This window comes from Mixophyes fleayi, chromosome 6 (genome assembly GCF_038048845.1).
Source record: "Mixophyes fleayi isolate aMixFle1 chromosome 6, aMixFle1.hap1, whole genome shotgun sequence".
Classification (NCBI taxonomy): domain Eukaryota; kingdom Metazoa; phylum Chordata; class Amphibia; order Anura; family Limnodynastidae; genus Mixophyes; species Mixophyes fleayi.
The window spans coordinates 81,316,267-81,338,524 of NC_134407.1; the positions used below are offsets into that span (position 1 = coordinate 81,316,267).

The window sequence follows — 22,258 nt, forward strand, 5'->3', positions numbered from 1 at the left end:
ATGTGCGCCGAGCCAAAGTTACGAGAATATAGCCTATCAATTCACTCGGAATTAGGGACATCACTTCATTTGCACCTTATGCCTCCTTGATGTCCCAACTTAGTTAGTGAATTAATAGGCTGCCTTCTCATCAATATTGATTCTGTCTACAAAGCGACTGTTGTGTCTATTACAACTGCTTAGTTGTACATCTCATAATACACACAGCACCCAAAAACTCAGCATTTCAAGGGACAGCTTTTAGCAATTTGAGATATGCAACATCTGCAAATATCAATAATCCACAGGAGCACAGAAATCTTACCCGTATATCGCACTTCTAGATTTCCAGATTACTTACTAAGGTTAAAATCAAACTGCGCTAATTTGGGGGGACAGAATGTCCTTTATCAGGTAAAAGTAAATAATAATACTATACTAATAGTTTCATATACACAATAGGAGGAGAACAAGCTGTGACAGACAGACCAATTTGCATAATAAAAAGGAAGTTTACCATTAAAAAGAACCATCATTTCAATAAATACTGTTAATATATCATTAAACAAGTTGGGGCCTTTTGTGAAAAGGAGTGTATAGGTAAATGTGCCCGAGAGGTGCTGTAGCCCATACACAGCAATGAGATTTTAGCTGTCATTTTTCTAGTACAGCTTACAAAGTTAAAACATTCTTACCTAGGTACCAGTTTGTAATGTATGCCTCCACCATTCATCAGTAATTGAAGCATTATACATGTATTTAAATAAGCAAATGTATTAACAAGCTGAAACATGTGTATGTTCCTCTTCATTCACTCATAAGATGTATAGTAAACTGTGCTTTGGTTATTTCTTGTTTTTTTTTATCTACAAAGGATACCGAGACGCAATGTCCATTTCTGCGAATGTAAGAACTACATTTTCATACACATTTTTCTGCTGCCTTATAGCAAAAAAAAACAACAAAATTCATACTATTGAAGCAGGAACCAAAAAGTGAATACTGAAAGCTTTCACACCTCTCCCTTTCTACAAGCCCTGGCTGCTTAATTCCATCTGACAATGGCACAAAGCCACCACTCAGTCCGACCATTTTTACATTTCAGAAACCATTATTGCTTTCTGAAACAATAGGTTGCTATATTATATTTCAGCCATAAGACACCAAAAACAAATACTTGAATGAAATATATACTAATTAATTATGGGAATTTACTAACAAAAAATGGGTGGAGAACCTTTTTATCAGTTGATTAGTGACATGTTGGAACAACAAGACAAATAACAATTCTCACCTTATGACATCGGGCTCTGTGCCTTCACTTTTGAAAGATGTTTCAAGTTGACGCTCTTTTGTCAGGAGCTCATCTACAAGGTTCTGCCTTCGATCTCCCTCCAGCTGTGTACTATGTAGGTTCAAAGTTAAGTCAATATGATCCTTGCAAATAAAGGGTCATTTATGCCAATAACTTGCTATTGATTATGAGAGACCACATTACTGTGCACACAGACTGCTCAACATTCTGACTCAGCCAATGTTCTGTGACATCATAATCTCTAACCTGGCACTGTTGATTAATGTTACTTAGATATGCACCTTCTGTAAAAGCATTATCAATTTCTGTTTAATGTGTTCTACAACAACTGAAGGTTGTTAAACTTAAATATCAAGCATCATTATAAAGTTGGCTGTTTTTGTTGATTTTTTAAATATGGCACTTTAATATCCTATCATATCTTATTTTCAGTTCATGCCATTGTTATAGAAAAACCACCACAGCCTGATGGGGAAAAGAACTTTAAAAATCAGAAAATGCAGAGACAGAGGATGGAGTCAGTTTTGAAGCATACAAACAAGGATAACCAAAATGTATCCAAGGGTTCCCACAGATGAACACATTTATGCACTATAAATTACAGAATAGGAGGCAAAAGACATCTATGGGAAATCGCCTTAACTGCAAGTAAAAAATTTCATCTGTTTTAGTAAGATAGTGGTTTTAAGGTTAGTTCTAATCCAATACATAGAGTTGTTACATTTACAAATAATAGTGCACAAGGAAAAAGCAGTGCAATCTGTTGTAATCAGTAATTAGACATTTGTTTTCATTCTGTAAACTGTACTAGAAAATAGTAGCAGGAACCGGATTGGTTGCTATGACTTATACTATCCGTTCTCTATCACCCACCAAATTGTCTTGTTTGGAACTTGGTAATTAGGAAAGAAATAGTAGCTATATGCAGATGCTTGGATGGGTTTCAAAAGCTATAAGGGAGAGGCAAAATTTTAGTCATTTCCTCCTGTTAAGTTCATGCTACATGAAAAAAAAATAGCTACAGTTGTCAAAAAGGACACGGTGGTAGAGCTGTGCAGCCACCGGAGGTCTGTTACCAAAGGATACATCTGACGTGTAGAGACCGATCTCAACAAGGAATCCTTCAACTGGCCAATATTCTCATTTAGCCTTTTCATGAGGGTCCTCACAGCCATATTTATCTGCGGAAATAGTGGAACATGTGCTGATAAATAACAGTTGTAAGACAAGAAAACACACACACACACACACACACACACACACACACACACACAAGCAAAAAGATGACAAGTTTACACATGAGATGCTTCAGTGACGTCATTGGTTTGAGAACAGAGACTTAATTCTCATGAATATCAGTCCAGCCCACAAAATAGTTGCCTATGTTGTTTGATTAGGTGACAGGTACTATTTAACCATAGTTTATTTTTAATTATTGGGATACAGCAGAGGGTGAAGAGCATTGTTCACTAGTACAAGCACCAACACCTGCAACAGCCACAATGATATACTGTGGATCTATAAGAAAAGAAAATATACGAAACATCAAGTCAGGGGTATGTGTACAATATAATAAGGGTAGCTGGGGTCATAGGTGGGCCCACAGCTTTCTTTTTTTTCATCCCAGCACCAGCTTTCAGGTGTGGGTCTCCCTTCCTCCACCAGACACTATAGCAGCTCTTATTCTCAAGCAAAGTACAGAGAGCTATACTTCACTACACAGAAGCAGCTCCTTGAAGTGGATGGTCTGTGGGAGCTCCTTTCCACATGGGGCACCAGAGATGGGAGGTGCGGTTAAGACCAGAGTCCACCACCATCGAAGCAGGCTGAAACTCGAGGAGGGTGGGGAATCTGTAACATGGGAAGAATGGTGGGGGTATATGTGACAAGAGTACAAAGTGAGGGAGGGCTGTGGTCTTATGTAACAACAGCAGGGAGGATTGGAAGTCATGGTTATATGTGACTAGTGGAGGGAGATTTGGGGGGGGGGGGGGGGAATATGTGACAAAGGGGTGGAGGGCTGGAGGCCAATTTGGTTTCTCCCCCCTTTCACACATGCATTATTGATTGATGTGGGCAGCACAGTGGCTTATTGACTAGCACTTCAGCCTCACAGCACTGGGGTCATGAGTTTGATTCTCGACCATGGCCTTATCTATGTGAAGTTTGTATGTTCTCCCTGTGTTTGCGTGGGTTTCCTCCGGGTGCTCCGGCTTCCTCCCACATTCCAAAAACATTCTAGTAGGTTAATTGGCTGCTATCAAATTGACCCTAGTCTCTCTCGCTGTCTTTGTATGTGTCTGTTAGGGAATTTAGACTAATAAAGAAATGGAAGTTGCTCAAATCAATTTATAGGCTATAGCAGGTGCATGAAAGGGTGGGGTTATCCTAAAAGGAACAAACACAGAAAGATCCCCCAGCACACTGCTATAGCCAGCAACATATCTGCCATTTTTACTGTAGATAAAAATGCAAGTCTTAGTTGCACACATTTGCAAATGTATGTTAAAGCCACCCACCACTCCACAGTGCTTTTGCTAATATATGGTCCTAACTCTAAACCATGAGAGTCCCATATATTTGGGCCATACATATGTGTTTTTAAATTGAGAGCTAACTTACCAAAGAGGTACCCCAGAAGCCTCCAAACAGCAATCCAATGTCAGCACCCCCCCCCCCCCCCCCCTCAGCCACCTGCTATAGCCTATAAATTGATTTGAGCAACTTCCATTTCTTTATTTGTCTGAGAGGCATGTTGGTGTCAGTAGCTGAGGGGGAGTGCTGACATTGGATTGCTATTTGGAGGCTTCTAGGGTACCTCTTTGGTAAGTTAGCTCTCAATTTAAAAACAGATATGTATGGCCCAAATATATGGGACTCTCATGGTTTAGAGTTAGGACCACCCTATAGACTTTTGCATTTTTATCTACAGTAAGAATGGCAGATATGTTGCTGGCTATAGCAGTGTGCTGGGGGATCTCTCTGTGTTTGTTCCTTTTAGGGAATTTAGACTGTAAGCTCCAATGGGGCAGGGACTGATGTGCGCGAGTTCTCACCGGAACGTGGTGCTGGGCGCCATAAAGGAGCCCAGTGGTGGCAGCAGGCTCCTCCTACTGCGGCAGGACAGGCGTATTCGTAATAAAGAAAGGGGGTGGTGGCAATGTAAGCCCAGCCGGTTCCCAGCAACAACAGACAGGGTGGCATAGGCGGTCCATCCTGTCACAATACTTCTCAGTGTTCTATCCAGCACTTATTTCCTGGGTGCTCCACCCAGCTGTGTTTACCCGGCTCTTGAAGTCCTATTATAATAGAATAAACCACTGTGTCTCCTATTAGAACAGGTACTATATGAGAACTACTTCCAGCACGGTGCGTTAGACCACTGACCAAGAGTCTGACCAGTCCTGGAAGGTGTGGGTAATAACCTCCAACAGTTTTCAATATTATTGCAATGTATTACAACTGCCCCCACTACTACTACTTCTTATTACTGCCCCCAAGCTGGCAACATTTCCTGGGGAGAACCCTGCTTGTATCAACCATTTTTATGAGTATACTTGCAAATTAACTGTGGCCCCTTCCCCTCTTTTTCTGTACTGAATACTGAGCAAAAATAATTAAGATGATCTGCCATGCCCATTTCTTTGTCTCCCTCAACAAGACTTTCAGAGCTAGATTTACTAAACTGCGGGTTTGAAAAAGTGGAGATGTTGCCTATAGCAACCAATCAGATTATAGCTGTCATTTTGTAGAATGCACTAACTAAATGACAGCTACAATCTGATTGGTTGCTATAGGCAACATCTCCACTTTTCCAAACCCGCAGTTTAGTAAATATGCCCCTCAGTCTCTGTCTTTACTCTTATTATTAATCCTTTTGTTTTTCTCCTTTCACTTATATATGTAAAAAAAAAGTTTTACTCCCTTCACCTACTGATTGGGCCATTTTCTCTTCAGCATGTTCCTTTGCACATCTGATTACCTTCTTAGCCTCCTTTTGTCTAACAAGATACACCTGTTTGTCTTCATTATTCTGCATATATTCTAAATATATCTTCTCTATATATTTCTAAAGCCCATTTTTTTTGCTCTCACTATACTTGCTACTTCTTTTGCAAACCACTCTGGCTTCCTTTTCCTTTTCTTAACCTTTTTGATACAAAGGTTTGTTGCTTTTAGTATTGCACTTTTTAATTTTCCCCACCTCTCCTGCACTCCTTTCAAGTTCCTCCAATCTGCCAAAGAGTCACTTATACATTATCCCATCTCTACAAATTCAGCCTTCCTAAAATCTAACACCTTTGTTTCAGTATGGCAGAAGTCTCAACTAAATATGTTCAATATACTCTCCATCACACTTTCTGTTAGCAGGAAGGTGCTTCTCTACTAAACAGGCAGCCAGTGACTGACAACCTTGCAAACTTGCTTACTGGAAATGTATTGTATGGGTTTGTGACCTCCTACACAGGGAGTGGACCAGTAAAATCACAATACCTCCAAAGGACTGAAGCTTCAGCTTTTGGACCTGCATCAGATCCCATGGGGGATATTGTCATAAATATGTAGGAGGAGTATCAGCCGTCTGTAAAACAGTGTGGAGAATATACTCTACTGTTTCCAATAGCCGCAGAATGTCTTCATGGTTCAGAGAATTTTAATTTCGGGGGTTAAGTGGTCATTTAAACCAGTATTTGAAAAGGCTCTAAAAATTGCTCCTAATTTGAACATTTAAACTACATTATCCACAATATGCACATCAAAGATGCCATTACATTAAATACAAACCTAAGAAACCTTGCTTTTTTTATCTAGCTGAACAAATGCAATTTTGAGAAGTGATTTGCTCATGGGGAAAATAAGGTCACTGCACTGGTCATCATACGAGCATGTATATGGCTTACCTCATGTAAACACCTTACTCCACCTTAAACAGGGCTGTCCTCAGACTAGCAAATAGTACAATAAAACAGAAAAACAATGACACTATCCGCATGACCATATAATAACACAGTTTTACTGACTGCACTTAGTGACAACAAAACACATTGTGGAAAAATTAAGTGGAAAAACAAGCCTGCAATAAAAACACTGGCTTCTCCTCTAGAATTTCCAGAGAGACTATGACTAAACCAATGTGCTGGGTTTGGGTCAGCAGCCATTGTTGTGACCACAAACAGGCCTGTTTCCTCATGTGTGTCTTTAAGGACAGCTGTTTACAGTAGAAGCAAGCGTGTGCCTTGTGTCCTTCTGTCAGCAAAGGCAAGCAATTCACCCAGAGAGGTGCAATAGGGTAGATTAGAAATACTGTATCATATACAAAACTGTGATTCAACAGCAGGTAAAGTCACTGGGATAACCTTAGCTGCCCCTACCTGCCTTATACGAGACACTTAAAACTAATTTATTTGTTTACTTTATTGATACAAGGTATAAATCAATGAAAGTTAGATACCTCAAATTGTTTAAATTGACCTATATTGTTTCTGTCAGGAGACTTCATTGAATAATAACTCTGCTTGTTTGTTTTCTTATGTCATTTGTAAAACTTTAAAGAGTTTACATAGTAACTCTGCATCAAAAGAAATTCTTTATGATTTGGGGTCTAAAGGTCTCTAATTATGTGGTAATCAGAAATGATGGGCTGTGGTGTGCTACTTGAAATTAGGACTATGCCTTTACTGCAGGAGGAAAATGAAATAGAGGAAACTTGGAAAAGGAATATAACAAAGTTTTCAAAGACATGGCATCAATCAGATATACCAGAAGATCTCTTAATAGTGGTTGGTCAATGTGATATTAGTAAGCCTGTGTAAACAAGTACAGTCAGGTCCATAAATATTGGGACATCGACACAATTGTCATATTTTGGGCTCTATACACCACCACAATGGATTTGAAATTAAACTAACAAGATGTGCTTTAACTGCAGACTTTCAGCTTTAATTTTAGGGAATTTACATCCAAATCAGGTGAACGGTGTAGGAATTACAACGGTTTCTCTATGTGCCTCCCACTTTTTAAGGGACCAAAAGTAATGGGACAAACTAAACAATCCTACATCAAACTTTCACTTTTTAATACTTTATTGCAAATCCTTTGCAGTCAATTACAGCCTGAAGTCTGGAACGCATAGACATCACCAGACGCTGGGTTTCATCCCTGGTGATGCTCTGGAAGGTCTCTACTGCAAATGTCTTCAGTTCCTGCTTGTTCTTGGGGCATTTTCCCTTCAGTTTTGTCTTCATCAAGTGAAATGCATGCTCAATCGGATTCAGCTCAGGTGATTGACGTGACCATTGCATAACATTGCACTTTTTAGCCTTAAAAAACTCTTTGGTTGCTTTTGCACTATTGCAGTATTTTGCAGACTGTATACATCTAAAAAATGTAATTCCATTATGTAGATTAACAAATGACTGCTTTACACCCCAAGGGCCACTGATGCTTCAGAGAATGTTAAAGCCAAAATGTTGCTGCATAGTGCAACAGCAGCTTTGTACCTGCCATGTGCAACTGCACCCAGATCTCTGCCAAGGTGTGTAAGTTTACACAGAAAGATTGCAGTGTTGGTGGAGAAGCAGTGCTTTATGTAAGCAGAGGGAAGGAGTTGGTGCAGTGAAAGATTACTGAGAGTAGATGACAGGGTGGATTGGGCATATTTTCATGGTTTTCCTTGGAGTGCGGTGGGTGTATAGTTATTTTACCAGTTGCAGAAACACTTAATTTGTGCAAAAACTCAGAGCTGCATGTTTTTGGCTTTCATCCCATACCTTTAATAAGACCTGTTTTATGCCACCATGTTGCACTTCGGCTGAGATGCGCAATTCTAGGTGCACACTAAGAAATTAAATTCTGACCCCCAAAAAAAAAAAAAAAAAGGAACAAAACGCCTTTGAAGCCATGCACCCGAAACTGAAGAGCAACTGTTTGCAATACAAACGCAAAGGCAGTAATTATAGATTTGTGTTCCTTCATAACAGAATATATTGGGATGAATTTAATCATGTGTGGAAAAGACACTGAGAAGTTGTACACATGTTTTGAAAGAACTAAAAATAGAGAAAGATTTTTCGATGTGCATGTTTATAGTCACATTAATATTTTCCCACAATGCCATATGATGGAAGTGGAAACTGGAGAGCTCTGTTTATCTTTCTTTGAATGTCAGAAAGGTTTATATAAATCAGAAAATGATTCACACCCATTAAACCTCTTTTTCGTTTTTACTAAACCACACATTCCATGCATTAACACAGTGATTAGGGGCCTGTGTAGTATTGTTTTTAATCTCTTATTTCTAATTTCTGTAACCCTCTGTTCTCTATATTGCTGATAATTCCACTTGTTATACTTTTTATATTACATAAATCATATCAGTAAAAATGGCGGTTAGCAGAATTTGTTTATAAACTTGTCAAAAAAAAAGTAGCCAAAAAGGCTGATTGTAGATTTAAGATACTTTGCATGGCCAAAAGTATTGCGGACATCCAAAGAGCACATCCATATGCTGAACTTCTCATTCCAAAATAATGGGTATTAATATGGAGTTGGTCCCCTCTGTGCTGCTAGAACAGCCTCCACTCTCCTGGGAAGGCTATCCACTAGACTTTTGCCTGCTGTGATTCACATCCATTCAGCCACAAGAGTATTAGTGAGATCGGGCACTGATGTTGACCAATAAGGTATGGCTCACAGTTGGTGTTCCAATTAATCCCAAAGGGTTGAAGACTGGGCTCTGTGCAGGCCAGTCAAGTTCTTCCACAGCGAACTAGGGCGAAACCACTTTTTTGGTGGACCGTGCTTTTGCATGGGACATTGTCATACTTGAACAGGCCTTCCCTAAACTGTTGCCACAAAGCTGAGAGCACACAACTCTCTAGAACGTCATTGTACGCTATAACATTAGCATTTCCCTTCACTGTAACAAAGAGGCCCAGGCCAAACCATGAAAAAACAGCCCCAGTCCATTATTTCTCCTCCACCAAACTTTACAGTTGACTGTAAGCATTTGGGTAGAAGCATTCTCCTGGTAGCCACCAGACCCAGATTCGTCCATCTCACTGCCAGATGGTGAAGTGCGATACATCATCCTGCTCCAGTGTCCTATGGTAGTGTGCATTACACCACTCCAGTGGATGTCTGACATAGCGCAAGGTTATCTGAGGCTTGTGTGTGGCTTCTCGACCATGGAAACCCAATCCATGAAGCTCCCAACAAACAGTTCTTGTACTGATGCTACTTCCAGATACAGTTTGGAACTCGGAAGTGAGTGTTGCAACTGATAAGACAATTTTTACGTGCTATTCGCTTCAGCACTTGGAGGACCCGTTCTGTGCACTTGTCTATCCTGCTGCTTTGCGGCTGAGCTGTCGCTGCTCCTAGACGTTTCCACTTCACAATACAACAATTACAGCTGACCGACATGTTGAAAAGGTGGCATCCTATGAAAGTGCCACATTGAAAGTTACTGAGCTCTTCAGTTACACCCATTCTACTGCTAAGGTTTCACTATGGAGATTGCATGGTTGTGTGCTTGATATTATGCACCTCTTAGCAATGGGTGTTGCTGAAATGGCCAAAAGCACCAATTAGAATGGGTGGACAGTTACTTTTCACAATGTAGTGTATGCGAGTATATAATATCTAGTTATCACTTATACATTGTTGCCTAGATACCTCTTACAATAGTGTTTAAACTTATGGTGCTTCATTTATTGAAGTTATGTCTTGTCTTTCAATGGTTACATTAAAAAACAAATTGTAAACAATATATGGACTTACTTGTCTCTTCTTGTGGAGTTACATTTCACCTAAACACACAGTAAAGGCAGGTATTTTGTGGCCTGATCCAATATTAATAAGAATGTAGCAGTGGAATGAAATATCAAGCAACCATACTAACATTTGTCAGGATAAGTTGACCACCGGGTGGTTCTGTCCCACTGAAGCCTAATAGTGGAATTTTATTTTCTCAGCAGAGAAAGCAATAGAGCTGCCCCTAGTCTAAATACTTCCCAATATACCCAATTGGAAGATATGGAGAAAATAGTCTCAATCCATCTAAACCATGCCCCTTTGGAAGTAGGTCACAACTCCTTTGTCCAACAGAAATCTGAACTGGTGGCAGGTAGGATATCATATTAACAAATACAAATAGTTAAAAGGTTATTTCTACACAAAACTTTGGATACTGTTCCACGTTTCAGGAGAGCCAGGGTCACAATCATCAGTGGAATTGATGTACAAGATGAAGTACTTAAGGATGCATCTCATTTTTTTAAATCTGTCCTGAATTAAGACAAGGTGGTAAAAAAAAAAAAAAAAATCTCCTTTATATTTCTGGATTATGCTTTTCCAGCAAATATTCAGCATCCAGCGACTTTACCTTGACGGGGTTCTCTCCATTCCGCAGGTAGCGGTTCCTCTCATGGATTTTCTCTGCAATCTCCTGTGCAATATGGTACGTGGCATCATAAGTAGACAACCTGCATCCAAAATGTAATCATCAGATACACTATTTCATGTATGCACACAATGTAAAGATAAAAATCGGGAGAGGTACTGATACTATTCAGACACTAGAGTGTGTTTTGCCAATACCATTTTGCCCGCTACGGGTACTGTTCCACTGGAGTCAATGCCAATAATATACAGTGCCCAAAATTGAGCTCATCAAATACTACCTATATATTATTTCACAAACGTCGGCTTCTGACTCCCTCCGCTTCACCCCTTTCCCTATACCTGTGGTATTTTATGTACAAGAGATGGAGGAAACACAATCAGTAGTAACTAGTAGTTTAAAAACAAAACTGTGGGTCCCAGGAAAAGATTACAAAGCTAATTTTCTATACAGAAACTCACTAAATTCTTACTTGAACTTTGGGTGTCAGCAATTTTAAGTAGTTACTGTCAACGTGAAGGTTTCATTTACATTTAATCACTGGTTATGGCATATTTACTGCAACAAAACAGCCCTCATCATGCGCTAAAAAATACAGCTGTCATAACAGACAGACACACTAACCAACAAAATTTGTGCATGTATTTTTCTTAAGGTATTAATAGACATTTATTTATTTTAAACTTAATGTAGCAACAACGTCTATTTGTATATACTACCACTGATTGACTATCAAACTGTACCGCTGTGATAAAGTCTGAAAAACAAAATGGTTGTGTGTCTAGTAATTTCTCATGTCAGATCTTGTGTACATAATAAATACAAGTGGAACAGACCAAGTCAAAAACACAACCCTCCCAAATACAATAGTTTTACATAAGACAGGCTCCAAAAGGGATAAACAAAATAGCCTTAAAGTACACACAGGAGAGGAGGCCATTGGCAGTCTTAACCAATATTTGAGTATTCAGCCATTCGCTAGGAACCATTCATGTTACTAGTAGATAATGAAGTATTAGGATGTATTCTCCTATATATTGGTTTAGTTGAAGGCTTACTGTGGAGTCCATCTTGATGAATATAAATGTTCATAGAATAGATGTTTGAAGGTCGTTGTGTGTACATTCTCTAAGACTGTGTGCCCTAACTACACATTATGCCATCTATGTGATTCCACAGCAGATACTGCAGAAAGTACAATGACCACACCAGATGCTTTATAGAAATACTATTCTGTTACCTCTGTCACTTGGACTAAGGCTTTACCACAGCCACAGAGTGGTGAGGGATGTGAACACAGGGACAGGCTGGGCTGGGGGACAGGGGGGCATCCCAAGGTAGCCCCCATAGTGGGCTACCTTGGGCTGGGTCACCTGCATTTTTTTCCTTTAAAAAGTTCTTTATGGGCTGCTGAGTTGAGTCTTGCCTTTCAGGCTAAATTTTGCCCGTCCTCCCTTTTTTGACACACAATCTGTCAAAGTCTTCCTGCATTCAACCGCAAGAGAATGACCAGTTACAGAGGCACGGGGTGGGAGAGTGGAAAGCTACATCTCTGGTGTCTGACAAGCTTAGGAGAAATATAAGTGGTAGTTTCTCTAACCCATTCCACTCCAATGAAACTGCTTTGGCGAAAGTCACCAACAATCTCCAAATCCAGGGGCCATTTCTACATTCTTATCCTCCTGGGCCTTCAACACCGTGGACCATCCCCTCCTGCTTCACACCCTCCAGTCCACTGGCCTTTCCAGCACCGTCCTCTCATGGTTCACCTCCTACCTTGCCAACCCGCTACTTCTCTGTTTCCACCTCTGGTTCTTCCTCTTCCCCCTTCTTGTAGCGGTACCACAGGGCTCTGTTTTTGCCCGTTTGCTCTTTTCTGTATATACCTCCCTCCCTGGGTGAACTCATCAGCTCCTTCAGCCTCCAATACCACCTTTATGCTGATGACATTCAACTCTACCTCTCATATCCTAATCTCTCTCTTCTCTCAGGTGTCTGCTTCCGTCTCTGCCATCTCCTCCTGGATGTCCTCAAGATTTCTTAATATCAACATATCCAAAACCAAACTCATGGTCTTCCCTCCATCTAAAACCTTCTCCCCTTCTGACCTCTCTATCACTGTTGATTATACCACTATCTTATCTGTTCCCCAACTCCACTGCCTGGGTGTCATCCTTGACTCCTCTTTCTCCTTTGTCCCCCACATTCAATCTCTTGCCAAATCCTGTCACTTCCAGTTACAGAACACTGCTCGCATCCAGCCCTTCCTCTCCCAGGATGCCACCAAATCTTGTATCCATTTGCTGATCATCTCTAATCTGGACTACTGTAATATTCTCCTTACTGGCCTTCCCCGCTCCCATTTTGCTCCTCTTCAATCTATACTCAATGGTTCTGCTAGACTTAACTTCCTTTCTCACCGTCAAGCCTTATACTGGCTCCCCTTCCCCTACAGAATCCTTTTCAAGCTTCTCACCCTCATTCACAAGGCCATTGCCAACTCCACTGCTCCCTACATCTCCAATCTCATCTCTATTAACACTCTATCCCGTCCTCTGTGATCGGCCAATGACCATCACCTCCCCACCCCTTTGATAACCAATCTCACTCACGTACCCAAGACTTCTCCCAAGCTGCCCCCATCCATTGGAACGATCTCTCTCATTCTTGCAGAATATTCCCTTGCCTGTGCAGCTTCAAACAGGCATTAAAAACCCACCTACTCTTACAAGTCTATCAGTCATTCGCTTAACTACATCACCTAGTCGGTTTCTTCACTCTCTAATCCTTTCATCTCCTGTCCTCTGTCTCTCCCTCCTTTCATCTCAGTCCACTTTTTACCTCGTGTCAACTGTATGTCTGGCCTTCCCTTTAGGTTGTAAGCTCCTATGAGCAGGGCACTCTTTCCTCCTGTTACCAGTACCTTTAACTTTGCTCACCAGCTACTCTGCCCATCTTCTTCTTGGGCTTTCTGCCCACTGACTCAACTCCTGCATTTCTTTGCATCCTTCCAGTGGCTCTTACCCTGTTAGCTGCGCCCACACATTAGGACACAGGTTTCCAGCTTGTGCTGAATATACCTCAAGCGTCCTCACCCTTCAGCCTTTATTATTAGCTGTGATTTGAGTTACCAGAGTTATAGTGTTACTAGTTTATTCTACCGTACTGTTCTGCCTTGTACAGTCCTATTGTATGTACCCTGTACGGTGCTGTGATTACCCTTTGGCATCTTATTATTATTCATTTTTATTTATAATAAGCCCTGCCATTTAGCCAGTTATGGGGAATAGTTTATTAACAATAAATATGCCAAAGTGGGTTCTTCAATACTCTTTGGATATGTCACTGTCTTTTTGGAGATGTCACACCTAGAGCCATTAATATTATGAAGCTTGGTTCCAAACTGATCAATGGCATAGGATAGGTTATTGGGGAAGAGATATCCGAAGTTTTAAACCAATGGTGCAGTTTTCTGCAGAATCACATATGTTACATTATTAACATTAGTTACTCACAAAAGCTGATTTTTATTTTGGCTCATAAATTACAAACAATAAAAGTGGCTAACTATCATAGGTGTCAATTATCCCTAATTTAAGTAAGAGTAAGCTTTTTCAATGTCGACCAATAGCACAAAAAGTACCCATACTCTACATTAAATGAAATTCTTGCCATTTATCATTATCCTCAATGTCTACTAAAGGGGAGCATTTCAAATGCAAAATTGTACATTGGAAATCAAATTCAGCATAAATGGTAAGTTGGGAATTGTTGTGCTCCAAGGTCCACCAAATCTGTATCTCTTGTGATGTGCTTAGAGGCACGGTGTCAGCTGCAACGTGACCCTGATAATTATTTTCAAATGTTGCCAATTATGTAATATTAAGTCATAAAACAGTAAAACATAACAAATATGTAAATGTTATTTCTGACAAAAACAAGGCAGTTTGGCTCCATAGTTCAAGCACACCACCATTACCACTAGTACCTGCCCCTAGCGTTGGATAAATATCTGTAGCTGAACTGGTATGCCCTGCTGGGTCTTGTAGTTCCACAGTAATAGTAGCGTTATGGGTTACCAATCTCTGCCCTAAGGTGTAAAGTTAGATATATCACTCTTCGGATACATAGTTATGAGGATTCCTAATAAAATCGCTACCTTCTATTCCATGTGACTATTTTACAAACCCACATAAACAAGATACAAGTAAACTGCACACACCAGGGATCCGGAGCCATCGCTGCAGCACACAGGAGCGACACTTCCTGTTTGTATCACGTGACTGACGGGCCGGCCTGCAGGACAAAATAGTGAGAAATGGTTGAGCGCAAAGTGGAAAATCTTTTTACAGTATCATTATATTTTCACTACAGGTAAAAGGTGTCACATGAAATGTAAAGCCTACTGCGCAGGTACTATACTTTCATTAAAAATGACTGTCTCCCGGAATCATCTGTTTGACCTTACAAGTATGTACTATTAGCATTGATTTCGGTGTCTGCAATTGACAATTAGGCAGGAAAAGCATAATGTGTATTGTCACAATGTGAGTCCGACTTTATTTGTATGTGTGCATTTCACTCCACATGCGTTTCTCTCTTGCCACGAATACCTGTGAATGGATGCAATTTTGTTTCCCACTAATTTCTATGCACCAGTACACACAATTATTTGTGTTTAGTTTGTAGCTTTTAGGGTGCATTTTGTACAAATTGTTAGGAGGTTAATAATACACATTTCAAATTACAGTGCTTTCTAAATACATATATAAGTATATCTGTGGAGTTCGAGGAGTTGTACACATATGAATATGCATTGCTTAAATCCATGCAAAATGTTTACTCCAAATATATTTAAATATGATCTTGGTAATTCATTCTGATGCATTTCTGTTCTCACTTATTGGAATACACTGATCGAAAAATAAATACATTTCAGATTTTGGGGCCTATTTATTAATAATTATTTTCATTTAAATTCCCTTAAAACTTCCGTTTATGAACAGTGCATTGCAGCAGATTGCTTTGCATTTTGTTGCGCAATACATAGCAATCCCCATAGATGTCTCTGTACCGCAATTTAATAAGAAATTAAAATGCATTTACACATACGGTAATGTACGCAATTTTTCAGGTCTGCTCCATGGGGAGAGCATTGCGGTAGAGGGATCTTCGGATCCCTCACTACATCTCGCGGCTCTCCCCTCCGGTTGCTATCACATAGGCGGTCACTTTGCGATAATGACCATAGGAAAGATAGGAGAGGGATCTTCGCAGGAGCAGCAGTTTTTCATGACTGCTGTTCCTGTTGAAGATTTTTAATAAATACACTCAATCTTTCAGTCCTTATCTTTGAGATAAGGATTGAAAGGGTTCATGTTAAAAAAACGGTCACTAATAAATAGGGGCCTTTGTCCATGAAACATTCCTTGAAATCTTCTGAAAGTCTACTTATCTCATGTGCACATAAACAGGCATATACCTGAACAAATCACAGCTAAGAAGTTCCTATCTCTCAGTGCGGATGGCTCAGCCATGATGGACGTGACGCAATTATGCTAAGCCACCCTATGGGGGGAATTCAATTTTCCCTGAAGTACCGCCGCGCTAAAACTATTACCGTTATTACGGTAGTTTTAACCCAGCTTTCTGCTCGCAGCTCAGGGAGCTGCTAGCAAAAAGCCGGCATTAGAACTACCATAATAACGGTAATAGTTACTTTTAACAGTAACGCGGCCAATTGAATTCCCCCATATGTGTCTGAATAAACTTCATCATGTGCTACTCCACAACTTTGACCTCCTCTCTCTCCCAGTTTTTTCCACACTTTAATAAAACCTAAAAGGAAACAATTGTCCACACAGATGAATCTCCAAAACACATAAAAAACAGCACTCTTTGTGTAACAAAACTGTGTGCTACACCAATCTTTGGAAGCCTTAGCTGTGCTTTGGTCCTGTGTTGCCACATCCTTACATTGTCTCCTTTCTGAAAAGAAAGTGTTGACTGAACACATGCACACTTGTCTCTCTGGTTCAGGAGATTGCTCAACCTCATCACTCTGGAGCTGGACTGATTCTAAAAAAGAATGGATATATAAACGTCCGAAAATGTAAAAAATCAAATCCATGTATCAGATCTGAGATTCCAAACCTACCTGGATCAATGTTCATCTCTTCCAAATTCTTCCCGTTGAATTCTGCCAGTCTTGCCCTCTCGAGGGCCATTAAAAGTTTGCTGATCTTGACAAGTTGGGTACCTTCTTGGAGGCGGTAATACTGCCAGTGCACCATGATGGCATGTCCAAGGCAGTCTGCCAATTGAACCAATTCTGTGTTGTTTAGGTTGAGAACTTTTAAAAGAGTAGCAACATGCTTTGGAGACTTCCTGGAAGACAGTGTTTGGGGCTTTTTAGCGCCACATTCCTGAGCAAAAAGGCGTATGCAATTGGAGCCTTTGAAATGTAATAAAGCAGATGGTTCTCCAAGCATGTGGATAAATTGCTGTGGTACTCCTACTATTTCTCATCGAGATATAAGTGCATCTTTTTCACATCTTCAGAGAAAGGTAAAACTTGAGGCATGTTCCATTTCAACTCCTTCAGAGTCTTTAAGGCAGCCATCTTGTCTCATAGATCTTCCTGAAATTGCATTCATTTTCCACTATAGCAGTGTACCACAGCATTCCACAGCGCTCGAAAGCCTTTGCTAGCCATGGCCAACTCTCAGTGCCAGTGATAGAGTCTTGCATGTACTGGTTTCACCATCGTAGCCAGATACCAGCTTCACAGCATTTACTACATGCAGAAAGTTTAATGGTGTGGTAAAGTCTTCCATTTTCTCCAAAGGGATAGCTCTTCTGGCCTGTAACAGTAGCCTTCCCATTTCTCAAAGTTTCTGACAGATTTACTTATGTTTACCAACAACAGATCTGACCTGGTCGTAGAAATTCTTCCCAATTGGCATGATGCATCTGTCATTTTTAAATTTGAATAAAATTAAATTTTGGACCATGTCTTTGAAAAGCTTCCAAAAGCCACAATTAATGTCAGGTGGAACAGGCTGAGCAAAGGCACATAGAGATTGTTTTTGCCAAGTTTGGGGTTGTTGGACGTTTGGTTTAGCTTAACATTTCTTTATGTGTTGTCACAGGTATTTTCTTACAAACAACTCTTGGCAAGCAGCACAGTGAATGAAACTTTCAAGAACCATGTCTTTTTGTGGTTGCTTGCAGGGAATCAGAACACTGCATCCTGTCCTTATTACCTGGTAGTGTGTAAAGTTGCCTCTATTCTGAAGATGTTCAAATAGCATACGCCTTTCCATGTGAGTGCTTGAGAATTTATGCGCCCAGGTATCTTCAGTCTCAATTAAATGAACATGCTTGATAAGCCGGACTATTTTTGAGACCGCTTTCTCACAATACACAGGCAGAACAGCTTTTTGTTATACAGGCTGGATGCATCACTTTTTTTTTTACAAATTTGTGGCATTATGCATTTAAAACACGCTACCATCAGGTAGAGAATTGTGTGTAAAACAAGTCTCTGTTTTCTTTCTTCTTCTTTTCTTCTTAACAAATGAAACCTGTTTTCTTTCTTTTTGTTCCGCTACCCTGCAAGGATAAATCACCTCTGCTGTTGCTGGTGTCTGAACCACTCTCCTCTAGAAGGTCAGAGCCCAACTCATCTCCCCTGCTATAGGCTATAATCGAAACCCACCATCAAAGCCATTGAGAATATTTATATTTAGATCTCAGGGCTGTGTCATACCCCACTGTTCCTACTTTCCTTTTGGCAGGAGAAGGCTGCGATAGTCTCTCCCTGTCTGATTCCCGTTATATGCAAAAAGTCGGGAAAGCCAGGACACCTTTTCTTCCAGCGCACTCAGGAGCCTGGCGGTTCTGTGATGAGGCAGAGGATACGTAATTGAATGTGTGTTTAAGCCTGCAGTTCCACTGACAGCCGGTGGTCAAGTGAACACACATTCACCTCCACGGCTTAAATACACACGCAATTTCTGTCTGACAAAAGTGACTCTTTGGGACATGGCAGATTTATTCTGAGTATATTAGCAAGATCTCCTGCATAGTCAGTCTCGTGGGGACCTTATTTTGTGTCCCCACTACAGTTGAGGTCCCCGCAGTGATTGTGTGTAAACAGGTCAATATCCCCACAATTATAGGAACAACTGGAACACATGCATTAAGAGCATGGGGAGGAAACCCACGCAAACATGGGAACAACTCCACACAGATAGTGCCCTGCTCAGAAATTAAACCGTGTCCCCAGTGCAGAGACAGCAATACTAACCAATGTGCCACGGTACTGCCCCATATGGCCTGTGATTGCATATGTTATATAGCCAATTCTGTTTGTATCAATTTAAACAAAGTTATTTATGAGTACTGCTTGTAACAGTCTTGAAATCCGGAGGACATAGGATATAGAACACCTGCCTGTGAAATCTCTCCAAGAGCTATTTCCCAGCACTACTCAAAAAAGCCATGGACTAAATTTTATGGCCAACATGGTCACAGCACTTTGTTTGCTATTTATAGGTGTGAATCAATATGAGCAGATTTGGAGTTAATTGCTTACTTTTGCTCCTTTGGTTCTTGTATTGATGGGGAGGCTCCCCAATAGAACCCCAGATGGATCTCACCCAAATTTACTGGATGTCCGGTACCTTACAGGCTTTTAATTTGTTTCAGGCATCGGCTGTTCCAGTAAATAGTTATTTTCTGGAACTTCAGGGAGGAACTCATACTTGCAAGTCTGCTCCTCCAGGCCATGCTCCCACCACTCTCCCATTTCACCCTAACCTACATAATAACAGATGTTGGAGAAAATGCCATGGACCACCACCCTTTAACTAGCATGTTTGTAATATCCATTTGACCAGTAATCAGGACCTTTTGGTGAATACTTGCCCAATATCCAGTACCCAGAATCCTTTGGCCAGGGACCAGCACCCAGGGGCCGTTGACTCACTTTGCTGTCTTCCCACTGACACCAACCAGTGAAGACTATTTGCAAATTGCCTCCCTAAATATTGTACAGTTTATTGGTTATTGGGGATCTGCATTCCTAATAATCTGAAGTAACTGTTTGGACATCACAAAAAGGGACAGCCAGCATTCTTATTGATGAGCACTGTGTGCTTTCCTCTGCTCATGCAGCTGTTCCTCAATGCCACTACCATGTTTTTGCGAATCGCGTCATTTTGGCTACCAATTTGCAGGATGCGGGAGACTTGACTGCTCACCCAGGACTCCGGGAGAACTACCCAGGATTTTGGAGTCTCCCGGACATTCCTGGAGACTGGGCAAGTATGAGTTTGTGTATACAGTACAGACAGAAGTGCCCACCATACTTCCAAGCTCCAGTCAATGGAGTAGCAGTGAGCACAGAAACTGGCATGTTATTATACTTTCTCACTGTCAGTCACAGCACTACAGTGATTGGAATAAGAGCGCAGGTTAATCGTATATATTATATAATATTGCCTGAGACTGGAGCGCTGGGGGAGGTAGGGACAGGAAAGTTGATGGCCAGGGATCAAAGTGAGACTCATCTCTACCACTTTTAGGATGATGCTCACCTCACCTCAATGGAGGAACAGACCTGGGATGGATATTTGAAAGAGTACTCTCAATAATTTACAAGTGGATGTGGTTTTGTGAATATCAGAATAAATCATCACTTATGAAATAGAAGTTATGTAGTCATTTTTAACACATGTTTCATGAATTAATCAGCACAGATCTTACACCAGAGGGTACACATTAAAAAAAAAAAGTAGGAAAGTATAATGTCTGAAGAGAAGCGAGAGCTTTGAAAACATTGATCTTCTTAAAAAGTAAATACAAAATATTTTTTAAATGGTATGATTATACATCCTAAATATTCATGTGAATGCAGCCTATCCATTAACTAGGAACCAGTGACCTTACTGAGGAACATCACGATGGCTAAGTCCACTATAAGTAGATACACCTTAAGGAGTGTTTGTTTAGACACTTTTTAAATGCTTCAGATTTATGGTCTAAATACTGTAACATGCAACACTTCCTGGAAACATCAGCATTATTGGCAGGTATACACAACAGTAGCTCTTCATATCTACTGAAACAGTTGATTTGTGACATAGTAACTTATTTTTAAGATCAGTTACATTAACTTGTTTCAGTAATATGATTCCCCTATTAGGGTCACAGTAAAGCTGGGTACACACCATTGCCATTATCGTGCAGGTCACATGATTCACAACTGTTTGGCCAGATATTGCAAGAGTGTGTACGCACTATTATGTTTTATTGTACCAAAACACATCACATCTGTTGATTTGGTTTCATAAACTTTCTAAAAATCACGATCAACGATGGAATATTATCGGGCAAATGTGGAAGTGTGTACACTCTCACAACCAACAGTGTAGGCAAATATCTGTAGAGTGTGTACAGAATTGCGATATTTTCAACAGACGGTATGAGAGATGAAGAGCACATATCTGAACGTAAATCGTGTAGGTGAGTACATATATATCTGCATGCTCATTGGTGAAATCGTTATAGATGTGTTTACCCAACTTAAGAGAAGAAAAGACTCAATCATCCCTTGCATCATGCGTGTGTGTGCAATCCCCTATCAGTCATCAGTGCAATTTACACAACACAGCCTGCTCGAGTGGACTGATTGTTTTCACAGGACATAAATGCTCATATAAAAAATATAACCAACATGTTTGGGGAAACAGTAGATAACGTATAAAATAAACCCTAAAAAGAGTCAATATGCTCATCCTATTAGTATTTTGGACGGTTATATGTTATAAGCAGCAGGTGTCACTCTTGCTGTCCTTGAAAATGGTAATCCTCATTTAAATAACCTTTTTTCATATAAAATTTAAATTATTGGTTTGTTTACTGGCAATTAAAAAGTGATAAAATTTTATAGTACACCATTTACCTTCTTCTCCAGACACCTTATTGAATAAAGCTTTAAATAAAAAGACCCTCAGCCAAAATGTGAGCCACGGCCCCTTGTAGATCTCCGTGCTCTAATTAAATTACCAGTGACAGAAACATCACAACTATCAGGTCCATAGAAGATTTGCATATGATGCCTGCCTTTCTGAGATTATCCAAAATATGTCCCCCGTGTCTCCTGTCTGTCCCCCATGTGGTCATATATGTGTATGTAGTTGTATAGTCAGATCTGACATACATGTACATGTATGGTCAGATCTGCTGTGCATGTAGGTGTATAGCCATATCTGACATGTACATACATGTGTAGTCAAATCCGGCATTTATCTGTATTTGTTTCGGCCTGCTGTATGTTTGAGGTTGTATACTGTCTTGAAAACATAGGTATGTTGTACAGTTTTTCCCACTGTCTACACCTGTCAAATGTATCATTCAAAATGTATCCATACATTTTGTAAAATGTATTTTCATATTCCATTCTGCAAGCAGCACTGATTCCACTGCCATATATAGAAAGAGCTAGTTGTTGACTAAATGCTTTCCAGAAACAGCAACTTAGTACAGAAGGTAGA

General features: G+C 40.3%; 1 protein-coding gene across 2 annotated transcripts in view; it reads right to left on the reverse strand.

The window, feature by feature from the left end:
* STX8 (syntaxin 8) overlaps positions 1–22,258 on the reverse strand; it is a 154,578-nt gene that overhangs the window by 131,058 nt on the left and 1,262 nt on the right. For both annotated transcript variants that reach the window (XM_075216955.1, XM_075216956.1), the window contains 4 exons: positions 14,920–14,993; positions 10,680–10,779; positions 2,381–2,475; positions 1,274–1,384 (listed from right to left, as the gene is read on the reverse strand). In XM_075216955.1, coding sequence (XP_075073056.1) covers positions 1,274–1,384; positions 2,381–2,475; positions 10,680–10,779; positions 14,920–14,936 — 323 coding nt within the window. In that variant the 5' untranslated portion in view covers positions 14,937–14,993. Of the gene's footprint in view, positions 1–1,273; positions 1,385–2,380; positions 2,476–10,679; positions 10,780–14,919; positions 14,994–22,258 lie in introns of those variants that run through there.